This window comes from Phocoena sinus, chromosome 2, assembly GCF_008692025.1.
Source record: "Phocoena sinus isolate mPhoSin1 chromosome 2, mPhoSin1.pri, whole genome shotgun sequence".
NCBI classification, from domain to species: domain Eukaryota; kingdom Metazoa; phylum Chordata; class Mammalia; order Artiodactyla; family Phocoenidae; genus Phocoena; species Phocoena sinus.
In genome coordinates, this window is record NC_045764.1 from 154,883,335 (window position 1) to 154,903,039 (window position 19,705).

Sequence of the window (19,705 nt, forward strand, 5' to 3'; positions counted from 1 at the left end):
TGAGATGATCATATGGTTTTTATTCTTCAATTTATTAAGATTGTGTCACATTGATTGATTTGTGTATATTGAAGAAATCCTTGCATCCCTGGGATAAATCCCACTTGATCATGGTGTATGATCCTTTAATGTGTTGTTGGATTCTGTTTTTTAGTATTTTGTTGAGGATTTTGCATCTATGTTCATCAGTGATATTGGGTCTGTAATTTTCTTTTTTTGGTAGCATCTTTGTCTGGTTTGGTATCAGGGTGATGGTGGCCTCGTAGAATTGAGTTTGGGAGTGTTTCTTTCCTCTGCAATTCTTGGGAAGAGTTTGAGAAGGATGGGTATTAGCTCCTCTCTAAATGTTTGATAGAATTTGCCTGTGAAGCCATCTGGTCCTGGACTTTTGTTTGTTGGAAGGTTTTTAATCATAGTTTCAGTTTCATTATTTGTGATTGGTCTGTTCATATTTTCTAATTCTTCCTGGTTCAGTCTTGGAATGTTATACCTTTCTAAGAATTTGTCCATTTCTTCCAGGTTGTCCATTTTATTGGCATAGAGTTGCTTGTAGTAGTCTCTTAGGATGCTTTGTATTTCTTTGGTGTCTTTTGTAACTGCTCCTTCTTCATTTCTAATTTTATTGATTTGAGTCCTCTCCCTCTTTTTCTTGTTGAGTCTGGCTAATGGTTTATCAATTTTGTTTATCTTCTCAAAGGACCAGCTTTTACTTTATGGATCTTTGCTATTGTTTCTATTTCATTTATTTCTGCCTCTGATCTTTATGATTTCTTTCCTTCTGCTAACTTTGGGTGTTGTTTGTTCCTCTTTCCCTAGTTCCTTTAGGTGTAAGGTTAGATTGTTATTTGAGATTTGTCTTGTTTCTTGAGGTAGGCTTGTATAGCTATAAATTTCCCTCTTAGAACGGCTTTGGCTGCATCCCATAGGTTTTTGGATGGTCGTGTTTTCATTGTCCTTTTTCTCTAGGTACTTTTTGATTTCCTCTTTGATTTCTTTAGTGATCTGTATTGTTTAGCCTCCATGTGTTTGTGTTTTTTATGTTTTGTTCCCTGTAATTCATTCTAATCTCATAGCGTTGTGATCAGAAAAGATGCTTGCTATGATTTGTTTCTTAAATTTACTGAGGCTTGATTTGTGACCCAAGATGTGATCTATCCTGGAGAATGTTCCATGCACACTTGAGATTAAAGTATAATCTGCTGTTTTTGGATGGAATGTCCTATAAATATGAATTAAATCTATCTGGTCTATTGTGTCATTTAAAGCTTCTGTTTCCTTATTTATTTTCATTTTGGATGATCTGTTCATTGGTGTAAGTGAGGTAGAATCTGAATGAGATTCTTGCTGGGTAGAGTAACCTTGGTTGCAGTTTCTTCCTTATATCACTTTAAATATATCGTGCCTCTCCCTTCCGGCTTGTAGAGTTTCTGCTGAGGAATCAGCTGTTTACCTTATGGGAGTTCCCTTGTATGTTATTTGTCGTTCTTTCCCTTGCTGCTTTCAATAATTCCTTCTTTGTCTTTAATTTTTACCAATTCGATTACTATGTGTCTCAGTGTGTTTCTCCTTGGGTTTATCCTGTATGGGACTCTGTGCCTCCTGGACTTGCGTGGCTATTTCCTTTCCCATGTTAGGGAAGTTTTTGACTGTAATCTCTTCAAATATTTTCTCAGGTCCTTTCTCTCTCTCTTCTCCTTCTGGGACCCTATATTGCAAATGTTGTTGCATTTAATGTTATCCCAGAGGTCTCTTAGGCTGTCTTCATTTCTTTTCATTCTTTTTTCTTTATTCTTTCCGTGGCAGTGAATTCCACTATTTTGTCTTCCAGGTCACTTACTGTTCTTCTGTCTCAGTTATTCTGCTATTGCTTCCTTCTAGTGTAGTTTTCATTTTAGTTATTGTGTTGTTCATCTCTGTTTGTTTGTTCTTTAATTCTTCTAGGTCTTTGTTAAACATTTCTGGCATCTTCTCGATCTTTGCCTCCATTCTTTTTCCGAGGTCCTGGATCATCTTCACTATCATTATTCTGAAATTTTTTTCTGGAAGGTTGCCTATCTCCACTTCATTTAGTTGTTTTTCTGGGGTTTTATCTTGTTCCTTCATGTGGTACATAGCCCTCCGCCTTTTCATCTTGTCTGTCTTTCTGTGAATGTGGTTTTTGTTCCACAGGCTGCAGGATGTAGTTCTTCTTGCTTCTGCTGTCTGACCTCTGGTGGAAGAGGCTATCTAAGAGGCTTGTGCAAGTTTCCTGATGGGAGGGATTGGTCAGATCCATCATTTCTAACCAGTATAATTCAACTTTGCATTTCAAATTCTCTCTGATCTTCTTTTTATTTGTAAGCAAGGGCAGAATAACATCAATAGGAAAATAAGATGAGGACCATTACAGATGTGAAGTACTGTTGTGAATATTAGAAATATAACATTTTCTACCTGTATTCATTATAAGCATTAACTGATTATCAGTGTTTGGCTATATGTAAAAAAGGAGATGAATAAGCATTAATATTATGGTTGGCCAACAGTTATGTGAATGGAAGGGATAGCTTGGCACTGAGGTGTAAGATACTGAATTTTAGCCCTAGAGATCTCTTACTAGGCAAATTCTTATTATGTTAACCACTGCAAATGCCTATGCAAGGCCAGGAGCATATTTATTCTCCCCTTCCATCATGGCATTTCTTTTTTTGTTGGTTTTCTTGTTGTTGTTGTTGTTTTCTTTTCTTTTTTGCGGTATGCGGGCCTGTCACTGCCGTGGCCCCTCCTGTTGCAGAGCCCAGGCTCCGGATGCGCAGGCCCAGCGGCCATGGCCCACGGGCGCAGCTGCTCCGCGGCATGTGGGATCCTCCCGGACCAGGGCACAAACCCGCATCCCCCGCATCGGCAGGCGGACCTAAACCACTGCGCCACCAGGGAAGCCCGGCATTTCTTTTTATAGTAAGCTTAGGGTTTCCAGAATAAAGCTGTTGTCAAAAAATAAACAGTAAAGAGGTATGAGCTCCAGGCCATTACCCAGTATTATTGGGCATTGAACTTTTTGCTGCATCTTATGTGAGAAATGAGAGGCCAAAGGATAGGCAATGATGCATGTGCACAGGGCACTGAAGGAATTGGTGGGAAAATAATGGAAATCTATTAGATCTATTTGATTGGACCCTTAGGATCTGGGCAATTCTGTTATCATTAAAGCCAGCAGATTCCATTTCCATGCTCCAGATATTTTTATAGAGATTATTTTCACTGTAACATAATTATCTGTCCAAGTCTTCATAGTGTAGTGTAGTGTTTGAAGCTTCCAAAGGGGTATTAGTTATAAATCATTCTTGACTAATATGCCCTTAAGCATTGCCCAGTGAGTGGCGCTGGGTCTTGTACAAAGAATTCCCTCTGAACAGATGCATCTTGCCTTCTCTGTCCTTTCTGTTTCGTCCGTTTTTCTGCGTTGAGTAGGGACTCCACATTACACACCAGACATTCAAGGATAGCTAATCACTGTGTAGGCTTAAAGGCCATGTAATAGTGGTAGGGGTTAAGTGCCCAAATATCACAGCATGCCTCTATTCATATTTGAGATTATACGAAAACCTCAGTCTTTAAAAAAATATACTCCCTTTTATTAAAAAGGCAAGTATATCAGAACATTGTTTCCAGTCATTAATAGCTAAAAATATTCAGGCAATTAGATTAAGAATAAATGAAGTATTGTTTGAGCACTGACTAAAATGGAGAACAATTCAGAAAGGATATATTTAATTCCATTAAAAAATTTTTCCACCTTTCTCCATATGGAGAAACAGAAGAAAATAATCTGGAGAAATAATAGAATAGAAGGCTCTAACCTTTAAAAGGTATTTAGATTTTTCTGGGAAACATCTCGAACTTAAGAGAGGCTTTTTAAAGTAGGAATAGTTGGGGGGAAGATAAGTTGAGTTACACTGTTCTAACCTCTGTTCTACCATCATTTCATTCTGATAGTTTTCTGTCCACAGAAGCATAAATGGTTCCCCAAGTGGGAACTTCAAATAAGGTGAGCTACTCTTTGCTTCAATTCGTTAGCATACCTCTATATCTCTTTAAGGTGTTTTATGTGTAGCTTTTTTCATTAACACCTATCCCTCCTCTTAAATGACATTTTTTGTCTTCCCGCCTTTCTCACAGACATGATCAATGCCTACTTATTTTCCATATCTTAGAGGGAGATTTAGTTGTGTGACTGTAATCTGCCCCCTCCTCCAAATTAATAAAGATGGGAAATAATCTGTCATGATGTTTATTAAATAGCAAGTATTGGTAGAATATTAGGCATTAGGAAGATTTCTAGGAAGTGAGGTGTTTGGTGACCAAAATGTTTATTTTTATAAGTATACAATAAATCCAGGTCTCTTAACTAGAATCTAAGTTAATTTCAGTTAATTTAATTTAATTATCAGACCTAGTTTTTTAATTCAGTGTTCTGTGTTACCTCACTGAGTTTTTATTTGCCATATATAATTCTTTTTAGTTTTCATTGTGTTACTTTTTAGGTTAAAAAATCAGTACAGTAAGTATTTATGATTTATTATTTTCATCACCTGTTTTTTTTTTTTCTGTCATCTACAACTGCATAACCAGGAAGACTATAATACTGCTCATCATTGAAAAAGATTTCTCCTGCCTCACAATAAAGAGATAGAGGCTCTTTTGTTCAGGTTATCTAGGATATTCAGCTAGACAGTGGAAGAGATAAACAGTGAAATGTTATTTGCTAATGTCTATATTGAATTTTTGTTACCCAGTTTTCTTCCTTTCAATTGCTCAAGGAAGCCTGTTTTGATGTCTGGTCCATTCAGACAAGGTAAGGCAAACAGAGAAAATGTACAGGAATAATGATGTTTCCTCCACCCAACCCACTAGGCCGGCAGTTAACCATCTTCAACACCCAGGCGCAAATAGCTATCGGTGGAAAGGACAAAGGACGCCTCTTCCAAGGCCAGCTTTCTGGGCTCTATTATGATGGTTTAAAAGTACTGAACATGGCGGCTGAGAACAACCCCAATATTAAAATCAATGGAAGTGTACGACTGGTGGGAGAAGTCCCATCAATCTTGGGAACGACACAGACAACCTCCATGCCACCAGAAATGTCTACCACTGTCATGGAAACCACCACTACAATGGCTACTACCACAACCCGCAAGAATCGCTCTACAGCCAGCATTCAGGTAAGCCTTTCTCCAACAATTAATTGACTCCGCCTCTTGGTCTTTGAGATGTTGCTATCATGGTCAGTGTTACTACGTAGCTAAAGTGTCTGAATGACTGTGTTTGTAGGAAGGATGCCTGTAGGAAGGATGGCAAAGCTCTTATTCAAAATGAGCAAATTTTCACTATGAAATACTCCCACCTCTCATTTTACTACCTTTCTTTTCACTAGCCAAAAGGGAAAAGGGGGAAAGGAAAATTTGTTATCATAGGAAACACTGTATCCTAGTTCGATTCTATTCGCATCCTCCTGATGGCTTTGCTAGGACGTGAATTGTTCATTTTTGAGGCCAGTGGGTAGCATTAAATCAAGGGCAGATGAAGCTAGAGCTTCAATTAATCCTTATAAAATGCAGCGTTTGTATTTGATAAGTGTTGATTATTCACTTATTATTTTTGGCCCACTTCGTTTCCTTTATATTATATTGACCAAGGTCCTAATTACATTAGAAAATTTGAAGGTCTGAGTTTAGCTATGTAGGAAGTCCTTAGTTTTGTGGTTAACGTTTTTGTTTTGTCACTTAAAAGTAATTATACCCAAGCTAAAGCTAATGCTTTGCTGACTTCCTTGGCATCTCATAAATCTAGTTAGTAGAGGGGAGAAGGTTAATCGAATTTTTAGCCTTAAAATGCTCTGGCAAAAAATAGACATTCCGATTGCTTGTGGGAAAATGACCCCTAGTCTAGTTAGTATCTGCAGAAGATTCAGCAGATCAGTACTTGTCCTTTCTGTTTCTTAGTTTTAAGACATTGGCCAGGGGTTCAGTTGAGTCTTTGACATCACCCTTCCGTTGACTTCAGAGGACATTATAAACCTAGAGTCAATAATCATTTAAACCCCCAATGTGTTCCCATTCTTCTGAATTAAGTTTATGAGAGTTAGGCAGTGGTAAAAGTGTTGTCTACCTTTTCCCTTTTCTTTGAGTAGAAATATCCAGACCATTCCTTATGTGACTCCACAGGGACAATTGGAAGCTGATACACTGATGATGTTATCAGGGCCAATTTAATGTGTTTTAGAAAAGCTACTAAGAAGCTGGTTACTTAGCAGTCTTATAGTTGCACGTGTTGTTACATGTATACCTTCGCACATGCTCCCGAAAAATAGCTTTTTCCTCTACTGATATTAAAGCAATAACTCCTGACACTTCACTATACTCACTGAAAAAGAAGATAAAAGACAATATATATTTCTATTATGGCTCTCTATAGCTCTAGAGCATATCTGTTTATTGTGGGTGAAAAGGATAGTTCTATCTGCACAGGTCTTGGCAGACTTTTCTGTCTCTGTCAGAATACATTCCACTAACCCTGTTGGGAAGCAGGAGAAGCATATGGCTTTTTCTTCATAGGAATGGATGGTCCTGTAGTTCTTTGCAAGGCCAAATTTTACTGACCTCAGAAGGATTTAATGTTACATGAGGATTCAGGGACTAAGCCATGGTAATTATCAGTCTGGGGCTTTCCTTCCTGCAGCCAGCACATACATAAATAGGAGCAGATTGGGTGAGTATTTGTACAAACTACGGGAGCCAGAGTAGGATACAAGGTGCAAAAGTCTTATAAGTGAGTATGATTCTAACATCATTTAACCTGTTGTCATTTTAGAGGTCAGCAGCTGTAGACAGCTGGAGGATGCTCTCTCTAACAGCCTCCTTTCTGGTGTGTTTCTTTTTCTTTAGTCCAGTAATAATTGGATTACATCTACATGTCTTTCCTTTTGCTTCTACAGGAAAGGCTATAAAAATGAGTTATAAATCTGTTGATGTTCTTTGTTTTCAAAGGTGTATAAATACATAAAGTAGTCTTGGAGGAAAGCCAACAGAGTAGCAAAATTGGATTAGATGGGGATGACAGATAAAAAGGCCCCATATTCTTTGTAAAGATTAGCTAAAGGAAATAACTATGCCAAGGGTTTTGAACTGTTTGTTCTGCCAACTAGCCGTAAGAACTTTGCCCTGGGCTCCATAAAAACGAAATAGCCTTCCTGTCTCCAAGTCTGTCCCTGTCTTAAATACATTCTGTAGATCATGTGAAGCTTGTTTTAGGACCGGGGACCCAACTACCCTTGGATTCTACCCAAGGTTTAAGGCAGTTTCCAGACTCTGAAGACTCTGGGTGAAGAAGGTCAGTCTCAGGAGTTCTTATGTGCCCTGTGTGAGCCCCTAATTTTCTTGAATGAAATGGACTCATAAAGATTTGATCTCTGGGAAATCTTCAGAAAAAAGAAAAAGAAGGGAAGAAGGCTGGATTTCATGTTCACTAGATCCATCACTCACGTTTTCACCTATGTGTGAAATCTTACAGCCATTCCCAAATGATACTCTGTTCTGTCTTCCTTTGCTTTGATAATATTGCTAGAGTAGAGTTGTCCTAAAAGTAGACTCTTCCGGAAGAAACAAAATAAGCATGTGCATTCACAAGTATAAGTATCTGTTTATTAAAAATCCACCGGTTATTTCTTTAAGCGTAAGGTAAGAAAACATCATTTGAGCAGTCCATTTCTGATAGACCTTGGTTAATGTTGATTTTAAATCAAAGGAAAACTGCAAAGTGCTTTTAGTGATGCTCTTAACTGTGTGTGAATGTGAACAAAGAGTTTGCCAACTGATATGGCCCTCTAATGCTCTAGCCTCCTGGAAGTAATAGGCGCTTTGATCTTTCTGATACTCTAGTTTGTTACAAAATACTTGTGAATTGCACGGACTATGTTAAATTACTCACAGCTGCAGTGCCAAGCAGGAGGGGAGTTTGGGGGAGAATGGATACATGCATATGTATGGCTGAGTCCCTTTGCTGTGCACCTGAAACTATCATAACATTGTTACTCAGCTATACTCCAGTATAAAATAGTGTTTTTTTAAAAAAAGAAGGATGTCTCTAGATGCCCCCCTGAATAGAAAAGGAAGTTACGGTTGAGAAGGCAGGTGGACAAGTGATAATTCTCAAATAAAGGTCTGGCACTTAGTAGGTGCTCAGTAAATATTTATTGAATAAATCAGAAAACAAGATAGGCTTTATTATGTACCTTATCATCACTTAACAATCAGAAGTGTCATGGCTTGTGGAAGGATTTCTCTCTAAGATGATCAATGTGCTTTAGACAATTTTAATTTTTTTTCCAGTGGTAAAACTATAGCAGAATGATTAAATGCATGTACCTGAAGTCAGACTGCCTGGGTTTACAACCTAGTTTCTCTTCGTATTAACTAAGTGACCCTGGGCGAGTCGTGTATGTTGTAGTTACCTATTGCTATGGAGCAACCTGCCATAACTTAGTAGCTTCAAACAACAGCTGTGTCATTAGATCTCAAAGTTTTATGGGTCAGAAATTGGGGCAGGGCTCAGCAAGGCATTTCTTCTGCCTCACATGGAATTGACTGAGGTCATTCAGTGGCTACTCTGGTCTGCAGGGTCTGGCTTCACGCATGCACCTGGTGCCTTGGTGGGTGAACTGGAAATACTGGACTCAGCTGGGTCCACGTCTCTCTCCGTGTCTCTAGGACTCCTTTCATAGAGGCCCAGGACCCCTGGAGAGAGTTTTCCAAGTCTCACTTTCAGGGAGTGATGTATAAACCTCATTTCTCAATAGGAGGAGTAGCAAGAATTGGCAACCAACCTAAATCTACCACATTGTAAAATTGGAGGGAGGGAAAGGTACTACTAGTCCTTATAAGATTGTTGTGAGGATAACTGAGTTAATAAAAGTCAAATGCTTACAAGAGGTATATCATGAAGAATATAATTAAATATATTTTAACCTTGTTATTATTATATTCTGTCCTCAACATTTGGTATGCAAGCCAATACCCTCTCAAGCAAGGATCTAACTCAGAAAATGGGGCTGCTTCTACTGACTGTAGTGTCCGTAAGTTCAGAGCGGGGCTAGGAGGTTTTGGGGGATAGGGATTTGAAGGAGGCTCAGAGTAGAATCTGGGGGCTGAAATTAGTCCTGGCAAATAAAACGTCTGTAAGATCTCCGGAATGGACATCTCACTACCCATCTTTAATTTTCTTTTCCATTTTTTTAAATCAACCGGGAGTGCTATGGGCCTTGGAGAGTATGTTCTGTTATGAAATGGGTCTATCCACATGTATTTTTGGTGTTACAGAAAGAGGAATCCAGGTTCCTCGCCATCATGGAGCTTACAGCGTAAAGTGGACAAGAGGGCTTGACATTAGCTATCAGTATGAAATAGTGACTTACAAATGATGGTGTGTTGGGGGGTGAGGAGTGGTGTATGGGATGGCATGGCTGGATCTTATGAATGAGGTGAGAATGGAACTGGGACTTGGATACATGGTGCTAGGAACAAACCCCAGGTTGGCTGAATGTGCAGAGCTAAATTGACAAAGTCAGAGATGATTCCTAGAGAGATCGCCAAGTCCAGCTAGAACAGAGAGTGCATAGAGGGGGTTTGTGAGATACAAGAGATTCAGATTCTGAGAGTCTTGGCCTAAAATGCCCCCAAACAGGAGAAGTCCAAGAAGGGAGAACTGGATCAGGTTGCCTGTGGGTCTTACTACCAGAGATGCCCCAGAGATTGTACAGGCACATCCATTGCATTACATGTGACCCCAATGTTGGTGGGTTACTATCATGATGCCGGTAGGTCAGCTTCTAAGGTGGAAAAGTTCAACTCAGGCTACACTCAAATTCCTTAGTCCTCACTCAGGATGGAAGGCAGAAGTGAGGAATAAGAGTCTTTTAGGGATAACTCTCAGCCACCATGACCAAAGTGTTCTTGTGAGAGAGGAAAGGGCCAAGAGGAAAATAGTTCCAAGAATAATGTGTATTCTCTTACCTTAGTGCTACAGACCTAGTTATCAGTAAAGAAAGAACTCAGTGTGTTCCGTGTTCAGCAAATCACCATTTGGAATCATTTATAAGCTATTAGCAGAATACTGATCATGACCCGCTTTTTCTGAACTGGGCATTGGTAAAGTCACCTTGACATTGGCCAGGGCTGCCCGGCACCAGAATATTACCAGAAAATCACAATGCTCAGCCTGGATTGGAACTACCTTAATAAACAGTAGAAGTGAAAGACTTGAGAGCTTTGTGAGATTTCATTCTTATCTCGAACTCACAAATTTGGTGGGCAAATGTGAACCATTTTCAAAAATTATGGAAGGAAGCCACAATTATTCAGGTTTTGTAACAATACCTATATGGAAAGTCCTCCTTCTGGTCTGCTTTCAGTTTTAGGCTGGGGACAGTCAGAAGCACACTTCAGCCTTGATATTGATTATTGGAAAACAAAACAAAGCAAAACTTGTGATTAAAAAGTTGATCCTTCACACTGTCTGTCCTGGATGCAGTCCCAGTATGCTGAAGGAAAGAGAGAGAAATTTAGAATCAGAATTTCTGGGTTGGACGCCAGGTTCTTCCAGCCACTTAGCTGTGTCTCTCTGGGAATATTGATTAGACCCTCTAAACCTCAGTTCTATTATCTGTAAAATGGGCACAACAGTATCTTTACCATAGGCTTGTTGTGAGTAATAAATACAACCAGATGTGGAAAGAACTTAGGCCACGCCCTATCCCACAAGTCTGCACTAAATGCTAGACATTTGGAAAACCACTTCAACCCAAGAGACTCTCCCAGGACTCACAGATCCTCACAGAGCTTAGCCTCCCTGTATGGCTGGATAAGCACAAGAACAATTTTGTCTACACCCACACAAACCTGTGATCACCCAGGATTTCCTTTGAGGGTCCTAGATTGAATCACAGCCCTGAACTCATCAATTAGAAGGGATGTATGGAGTGGGAGTTAGCTTAGCTGAGTGGTTATCACATGCAAAGTGTTCTATTAGGGTGAAACTTGTGAAACTGCCATTTTTGTAGATCAGAAGCAATTCCATATGGTTCAACACATACATGACACACACATTTACAGCATGTTGTTGTCCATGGCGTTTTGAGATTCTGGCTAGAACACTGAATTTTCTCAAGGTTCTTTGAATAATCAAACTGTCTTGGATTGGGATACAAGATTAATCTACTTTATTCCAAATACCATGCTATAACAGGGGGTAAGTTATGTTATACTTTTCCCCCAAATTATCCCCTCTGGGCCCCTCAACCTTTTGCCTGCTGCCACCAGCTTGATAGAAGTGAGACTAGGAGTCCACACACTTTTCCATCCCTCGCTTTTACCACCAGACAACAGCCTCTAGGGGAAGTTTATTTTAGGATCAGGGCTCAACTAATATTGATTAAAGGCCTTATGTAATGTGTGGCTCGAGGGCTCGTTCCTTTCCTGCCAAGCTTCATAACTGGGGGAGGCACTGAAGATTTGTCAGTCTAATTAGACTTTAGCTGCCAGCCAAGAAATATCTTCTGTTTCCTCCTTAACCTCGCACAGGTACTTACTTTTCCCCTCCCAGAGAATAACTGGGGGGAAGGAAATTGGACTCTAATTTACTCATTACCTGGTAGAACTCTCCAGTGACATTTTCTCTCCAGAATGCCATAGTTCTAATGGGAAAAAAAGGAACTTGATGGGTTTACCCACCTCTTAAAGACTTATGTGTTGGCAGGACACATAGATCAGCACTTCCCAAAGCTGGAAAAAGTCCCTTAAGGGATCTCTGAGAAGGGCCTCATCACATACAAGCAGAAGTCTGCGAGATGCTAGGAGAAGTTGAAGAGATGCCCTTCTAATTAGGTTGTAATGTTTATAGGGTAGAATTTCCCACCAGAATTGCTAATAAAGCACTGGATCTTTTTTTATTCCCCCAACATCTTTATTGGAGTATAATTGCTTCACAATGGTGTGTTAGTTTCTGCTTTATAACAAAGTGAATCAGCTATATGTATACATACATCCTGATATCTCTTCCCTCTTGTGTCTCCCCCACACCCTCCCTATCCCACCCCTCTGGGTGGTCACAAAGCACGGAGCTGATCTCCCTGTGCTGTGCAGCTGTTTCCTACGAGCTATCTATTTTACATTTGGTAGTGTATATGTGCCCATGCCACTCTCTCACTTCGTCCCAGCTTACCCTTCCCCCTCCCCGTGTCCTCAAGTCCATTCTCTATGTCTTTATTCGTGTCCTGCCCCTAGGTTCATCAGAACCATTTTTTTTTTTTTTTTTTTTTTTTTTTTGGGGTACACGGGCCTCTCACTGTTGCGGCCCCTCCCTTTGTGGAGCACAGGCTCCGGATGCGCAGGCTCAGCGGCCATGGCTCACGGGCCCAGCCGCTCCACGGCATGTGGGATCTTCCCGAACTGGGGCACGAACCCGTGTCCTCTGCATCGGCAGGCGGGCTTTCAACCACTGCACCACCAGGGAAGCCCCCCCTTTTTTTTTTTAGATTCCATATATATGAAAGCACTGGATCTTATTTTGAGCCATCTGAACAGCTGAGGGGGAAGTGCAGTCAGCTCTTGGCTACTCACCGTGGTCTCCAAATGTTTCTAAAGCTCCGGGTGGTTTTTCCAATCACCTAACAATCTACCTGGCCAAGTATAAAGCCTGAACCCTTTCCATGTGGCGTATGGTCTCCCACTTGCTCTCTCTCTGACCGTGTTTCCTATCACCTTGCTCCAGGTACACAGGTCTTCTTGATCTTCCTTGAACTTGGAGCCAGGATAAGGGAGGGGCGAGTGAGGGTTGTACAGTTGCAGAGTCGGATCTTGTGTCTGTTTAAAATGTTGATTTTTTTTGCTTATCACGGATTTTGTTTTGCATTGATGTTGACTTTAAAATATTGCAATAAGGTATTCTTTATCTTGATGACTGAGTTGGGGCCATTCCTTTAAACGTTACACAGTAGATGAGCGCCCCCTCATTAGTCCCAGCCCTGCTCGAGCACACCAAGCACATCTGTGGCTTTTCACTTGCCGTTTCCTCTGCCTGATGCAGCTCTTTCCAGCTATTGCACGACTCACTCCCTTACTCTATCCAGATTTTTGCCCATATGGCACCTTCGAGAGTGGCCCTCCTTGACCATCCCCTGTAAAATAGGACTCTCTGTCACCTTCAGCTTCGTGTCTCTCAGACCAGTTATCTCTCCCTGATGTTATATCACATATTTATTTGTTTGTTGTTTCTATTTAGTGAAATGTGAGTCCTAGGATAGCAAGATGTTTGTTTCAGGCACTGTCAGAGCACAGAGTAAACCCTCAGTCAGTATTGCCTAAAACAAATGAATGGCCAACAGTCCACCAGCACCTTCTCAGGGAGTACACTTGCTTGTAATACAGACTGACCCTCACTTCCAAGCACTGTCCCTCCCCTGCTCCCCTCCCCCACCCCGTGGAGGCCCACTTTCTGGTGAGTTATCTGCAGTGGTTTGTTGTGGGTTTTTTTTTCTTGTTTTTTTTTTGGCTGTGCTTCATGGCTTGCAGGATTGAACCCATGCCCTCGGCAGTGAAAGTGCGAAGTCCTAACCACTGGACCACCAAGGAATTCCCTCCACAGTGGTTTTGCTGCTCTGGACTCCTTGCCTTAAGAATAAGGAGTCCAGAGATATCTCCTTATATCTGGTGTGCAAGGCTGTTCTTCTTGACTTCTGGTCTTAAATTCTCTTTCCTTAGAACTTATTTGTCTTCCTAATAGCAAAAGCAGCTTCTAGCACTTAGAGTTTTCAAAGCACTTTTGGAAATAGTGTAGTATAACCACTTTCCCTCTCCAATTTCTTCACCATATTCCTTTCCCAAATTATTTAATTCTTAATTAAATAATTAATTAATTCTTAATTCTCCTGAAACCTACCTTTAAATATAGGCAAATAAAAATTATTTTAATGGACCACTGCTTCTATCCTATTCTATTGGTATGGATAGAAAATTAACTTGGGGCTCATTTACCTGGTTGTGCATGTGTAAGTGGGTTGGTGGGAATCTTCTATCTGCTTCAAGTTCCTTTTTTTGTTTTTCTCTAATGGCTGAGTATGTTACATGAACCCATTCATTCTTGGTCGTGACCGTATGACTTACCTGGCTCCATAGTTCATGACCTTTTGAAAAGAAGATTTTGGAAGACACTATGAGAAGCTACTAGATTGAGAGAAGGAGTAATGTCTATGTAGTTCCTCACTCAACATTCAGGGCCTGGCATAGTGCCGGCCACAAAGTGGGGCTCGATCAATGTTTGTTGAAGAAAAGAAAACTGCATTAAGTGAATGAATGCTTATCCACAGAGGGAGGAAGCCGAGGAGGGAGAAATGTTATTCAAGACAGCAGTGTGGAAGCAGCGTGTTATGAAGGAAAGAGAGCACAGAAACGAGGGTCAGAAGACCTCATTTGTAGATAAAATGGTTAAAACCATGACTCGAGGTGGACCTTCATTTGTCAGCTGTGGGATTTTGGTTAAGTTGCTTCTTGGAGCTTAGTTTCACCACCAAAATATGGAGATTATGACATCAACTCCATGGATAGGTTACAATAATGTAAGTCAAGGGCTTAAATTGGTGCAACTCGATAACAGATTGTTGTTGTTGTTATTTTAAATGGGATTCCAATCCAGGTCTCTTTAGCATCTAAATTTTGTTTTTTATTCTTTAATTAACCATTTGGCCTATGATGTGGCAATTAGCTTCCTTGGATCTCCACTCTTTCCTCATCTAACAAGTATAAGGGTAGATTCACACTGTCTCGAATTTCTTCATTTTTCTCACAGTAGCTAACATGGTGCCTTGCACATACAGTGACAGTTGAATGGATGGATAAATGAATTAGAGGGTGGAAGGGGAAGAAAAGTTGAAGAGAGGAAAGGAGAGAGCAAGTGAAAATACTCCGTAATCGTGTTGCTGTAAGAATTATCTGTCCATTTCATGGATTGGATGGCTAAGGTTGAGAGAAGTGAATAAAATATATTTAATCTAATTAAAATTATAATACAAGTAATGATTTATTTTTGTATCCCCCCTCTTTGCTGAAAGCTTTCAGAAGGAGTTCCACAATGACCACCCCTATGTGGAAGATGAAGTAGTTAATAAATGTCTCTTGAGTTGTCAAAAGAATCAATGATTCCAGTTTAAGCTAAGGTCCAAGAAATTTCTTTTTTTCTGAAAATGCATCTTTTCTTTCTATTTATATGTGACAGGGAAATGACTTTAAGCAGCAATCATTGCTAGCCACGCTTCAAGATGGATATTTCCATTCTGCCTTTGACAAGGCAGTAGGAGGGATGGGATGTGCTTTCATACCTTTCTGGTGCATGTTTGAATGATTGTAAAAATTAGAAACACACTGAGGCTGTTATGACAGCCCTGCCTCTTGAAACCTAATTAATGCCTTGGGTTGTCTAGAGAGCTAGTTCTGTTAGCTAAATGGAGAATGTAAAGTTCTCCTTGGTTTTTTTCATCATCCAGGGATGAGATGTCTGGGGGAGATAAATGCACAGCATATCTGTGGTGGCTAGCAGTCACCGAGAGAATTACTTGATGGAAATTTGTACATAATGTACATGTACATAATGTGGCTTCTTCTATCTCTCCTTTGATCTGATTGTGTGTGTGTGTGTGTGAGAGAGAGAGAGAGAGAGAAAGAAAGAGAGAGAGAGACAGAGACAGAGACAGAGAGAGGATGCTCACGTATTTGCATGTGTTAGCTAGAACAGTGCTTCCGAAACTGTTAGTGTATACGCATCACCTGGGCGATCTGATTAAAGCACAGATTCTGAGTCCGTTCTGGGTGGGGCTAAGATCACACATTTCTGACTAATTCCCGGATGATGTCAGGCTGCAATATGTGGATCTCGCTTTCTGGAGCAAGGATCTAGTAGATATTTATAGTTCCTTGCTGAGTAGTGTAGCACCTGTTTACCTATCTCTTCTAAACCTTCTCCCCAAACTTAATTCAGGGCTCTTCAAAACAGGAAATCTTGTTAACCCAAAGCATTATGTAAGTGAAAGAACTGATTAACAAAGAAAAATTTATCCCATCAGACAGTCCTGCTCCAGGTTCCACTGGCCCCTCCTCCTGTCCCTTCCTCTGCCACATACCCCCGAGGCAGATAGGGAAAAATAAGTAGGTAGAATTTAACTTGTCACAGTATTTATCCCCCTTTCCGAGTGGTGACCTCCAATGAAAGCAGAAGGACTTGAGTGATTTTAATCCACGGTAACAATGGGAAACCAGTCCTGACCATCTTGAGCGGTAGAAATATACAAAATGACAGATTTTCCTCCTCTGCCTCTTCACGTCCTCTCCCAGATACTGAGAGAGACGCATATTCATGTACCCACAACTCACACTATAATGCACAATGAAATTCCACCCAGCCTTTATCTCGTAGCCGCTGCGCTGGTGATTAATGCCCCACTGGCTGGGAAGCTATTCCACTGAAGAAAGACAAGGAGAGGGGAAGACACATGAAATATATCTCTGAGGCCATTTCTCATCATTATTATCATTATCATTATTAGTTCCTTACTGCCGTATCTATCCTGTTAGAGAATGCTTGATCTATCGGCAAGGGGGAGGGGATGACATTTGAAAGTGGATTTCACGAGGGAGAACTGAGCAAGGACAAAGATAGAAATAGACACTTTTTACTAAAGAGAACTGACCTGAATCAGGTTTTGTGGTTGTTGTCATTATTTTTGGTTTTGTTTGTTTATTCTATTATTTTTGTTGTTTTCGTTTTAAAGCCAGATATGATAGATGCCTCCATCTGTGTCTTCTGGGTTTTTTTTCCCCCCCTAGGCATTTATTTTTGCATGTGTTCTTTTGTCTTTATCGAGTTTCTGTCTGCAAGAATCAATATGATATAACGTATGCAAATGTTATTCCTGACCACTTATGCAAAAGACTGGACAGAATAATTTCATTGCTTTGCAACTCCCATAATATAATCGCTTCCATATCCTGGTTGATTTCAAGTTTCTGAAAAGGCTCTTTTTGAAAAATAATTCTATGTATGTATTGTATAAGCCACAGTATCTGATTCTGTCCTTTTCTCATTCAAAGAAAGGGTGATTGCTAAGTTAATTTCTGGCTCTGTCATTTAGGAGGACTGCACAGCAGTGGTCCTTGGTGGGAAAATGGTACCATAATAAAAGCACTATTACAACACATGTGTCTACTGATAAAATGGCAGATTCATTAACCGAGACAGAGTACTATAATCTGATTTAGAAAATGCTGTCTTTCCAAAGTTGAGTTTATGCGGATATGGAATTTATAGCTGCGGTGCCCACATGTAACTTCAGCAAGTAACAAATATTTTAGTGAATTGAGTGCCTAGTGTGGGCCACACACCATTCTAGGCATTTGAGCTACAGAAATATACAAAACAGACCAAAAAAAAAACCCTCTTTCCTTACGGGGCATATATTCTACGACACAAATATTGGGCACCTCACGAGTGCCAGGCTTTGGGGAAACAAAGAATGAAATAAATATACCTCTGCCTAAAAGGAACACACAGTCTGGGAGGGCTCTTAAATATTTTCTCAGTCTGAGCAGACTCATTTTTACGTCAGTTTTCTACAGAAACTGTAGCACGCTGATCTGCTATTATACTTGCAGAGGCAGCAATCATCTCTGTTTATACAGGTCAACTCAATTGAAGAATAACAAAGAATAAGGTCTTTAATTTCTACTCCCCAAAAACAAGTTTCAAATGTAAATAATGTCTTTTTTGACTAACAAAGATGGCGACAATAAGCCATGTTAAAATAAAGTTATTGCATCTGAAACATATTTTAGTCTCAAGGACTCAGTTTACAATAATTATTGCAAATATTTTGTTTATTAGTTTGAGATTATAGTTTCATGGAATGTTTATACTCAGAGAATCTCAGGGATTGTCTAATTATTGAGCCCCATACAACTAGTGGAGCTTTAGAGATGGGCCAACCTAGTTCCATCAGTCAAAGTTGTCTGTCCAGGGGCAAATTGCTTGCCCACCTTTTGTAATTTAAACAATAAGCATTGGGAATTCCCTGGCAGTCCAGTGGTTAGGACTCAGTGCTTTCACTGCCAGGGCCCAGGTTCCATCTCTGGTCAGGGAACTAAGATCCCGCAAGCCACACAGTGAGGCCAAAAAGTAAATAAATAAAATAAACAATAAGCATATATTAATTTGATGTTTTAATTTAATTTTTCTCTAAATAATGCATCTACATAGCTTAAAACTTCACATAGGACACAAACTCCCATTACTCCAGAGCAGAGGCATCATTACCTCAGCTGCTAGGAGTGCTAGCTGCTGTATTTTTAATAGGTATATATACATTTTTAATAGGTATATATTATACCCAAACTTACTATCAATGCAAAATTTCAGTGAGAATTATTGTACTGCCAACTCTTTCTGTATACTGAGACAAAGCTTTCCTTAGGGACCTCTATTTTGTCTTCTTTTCCCTAATACTTATTCTCTAGCCATCTCAGCATATGACTTAAATAATACACATAAGCGCTTTGAATATTTTGCATCCAAAAATGAGCATAGCTCAGTCTCTTGCTTCACACCAGGTGCTTGTATTTCCGAGAGGGGCAAGGATTAGAATAGTCAAGTTGGAATTTTTATGCTATGAAACGTCAGACAATGTATTTGCATGCCATTGAGTTCCATCATACAGTGTATGGTGATGAAGTCTGTTCACTGAGCTCTCAGCTTCTTTCAGCTTTATCACTGTAATATATTTATTGCCTTTCCTTTACATGTGCTAGTTGATGTAGCTGCTGTAGAAAAAGAATTACTCCACGTATTCCCTGCAACTCAAGAGGAATAATACATTCTAAGAGCACAAATGGGGCTCCACTAAAAAAAAAAAAAAAAAAAAATCAGTGGATTAATGTTAGATATATATGGATATAGATACTGGAAATAGGATTTAATTAAGTAATTACACTGAGTATGAACCAAAGGTTGCAGCTATTGGAGGAGAGATGATTGGAGGCCAAGGTGAGAAAATCACGAATAGGAGGTTTCAAGGGAAATTTTAAGTGGGATGATCCCAAGGCTGTTTCTGTGGGGACTCATTTCTATCAACATTGCTAACCAGAAAACAAAGATTACTAGAGGCTCTGAAGTAGATCAAAATATTTGAAGAAGAAAGGAGATAAATAGCAAACTCCACTTCCAAAGCCACACTGAGAGCACCATACAGCCGTACAAAGAGCATCTATAAAATGTCCTTTTGACTCTAATAGCTGCCAGGAAATTCATGGCTTTTCAATTTGGGGGATTTGGGGTGAATGTCTAGGCAACTTATTTTTGTTATGTTGCACTAGAGGTAAATATAAATCACAGAAAACAGTGCCAATCAAGTCATTGATAAGAGGGAAATTAAGGTGTGTTTATGTTTCCTCTCTCCCCCTCATTTTCAGTAAATTCTACGTTCTTCTGGGGTTTTTCCTCATCATATTAGGTATTTTTGTAAGAGAGTTTTCTTCTTTCTTCTGTTGTAAACATTTTTCTCATCTCAGCATCCTTTTTAAATTCAAGAGACATTTTCCTTTGCAATGTACAATGAAAGGCGATAATGTTAGAAAAT

General features: G+C 39.8%; 1 protein-coding gene across 15 annotated transcripts in view; it reads left to right on the forward strand.

The window, feature by feature from the left end:
* NRXN3 (neurexin 3) overlaps nucleotides 1-19,705 on the forward strand; it is a 1,706,389-nt gene that overhangs the window by 1,545,654 nt on the left and 141,030 nt on the right. For all 15 annotated transcript variants that reach the window (XR_004348667.1, XR_004348670.1, XR_004348668.1 and 12 more), the window contains one exon: nucleotides 4,894-5,201. Coding sequence is in view for 11 of the 15 variants with exons in the window: in XM_032624307.1 (XP_032480198.1) it covers nucleotides 4,894-5,201 (308 nt within the window). In the remaining 4 variants the exon portion in view is untranslated. The remainder of the gene's footprint in view (nucleotides 1-4,893; nucleotides 5,202-19,705) is intronic.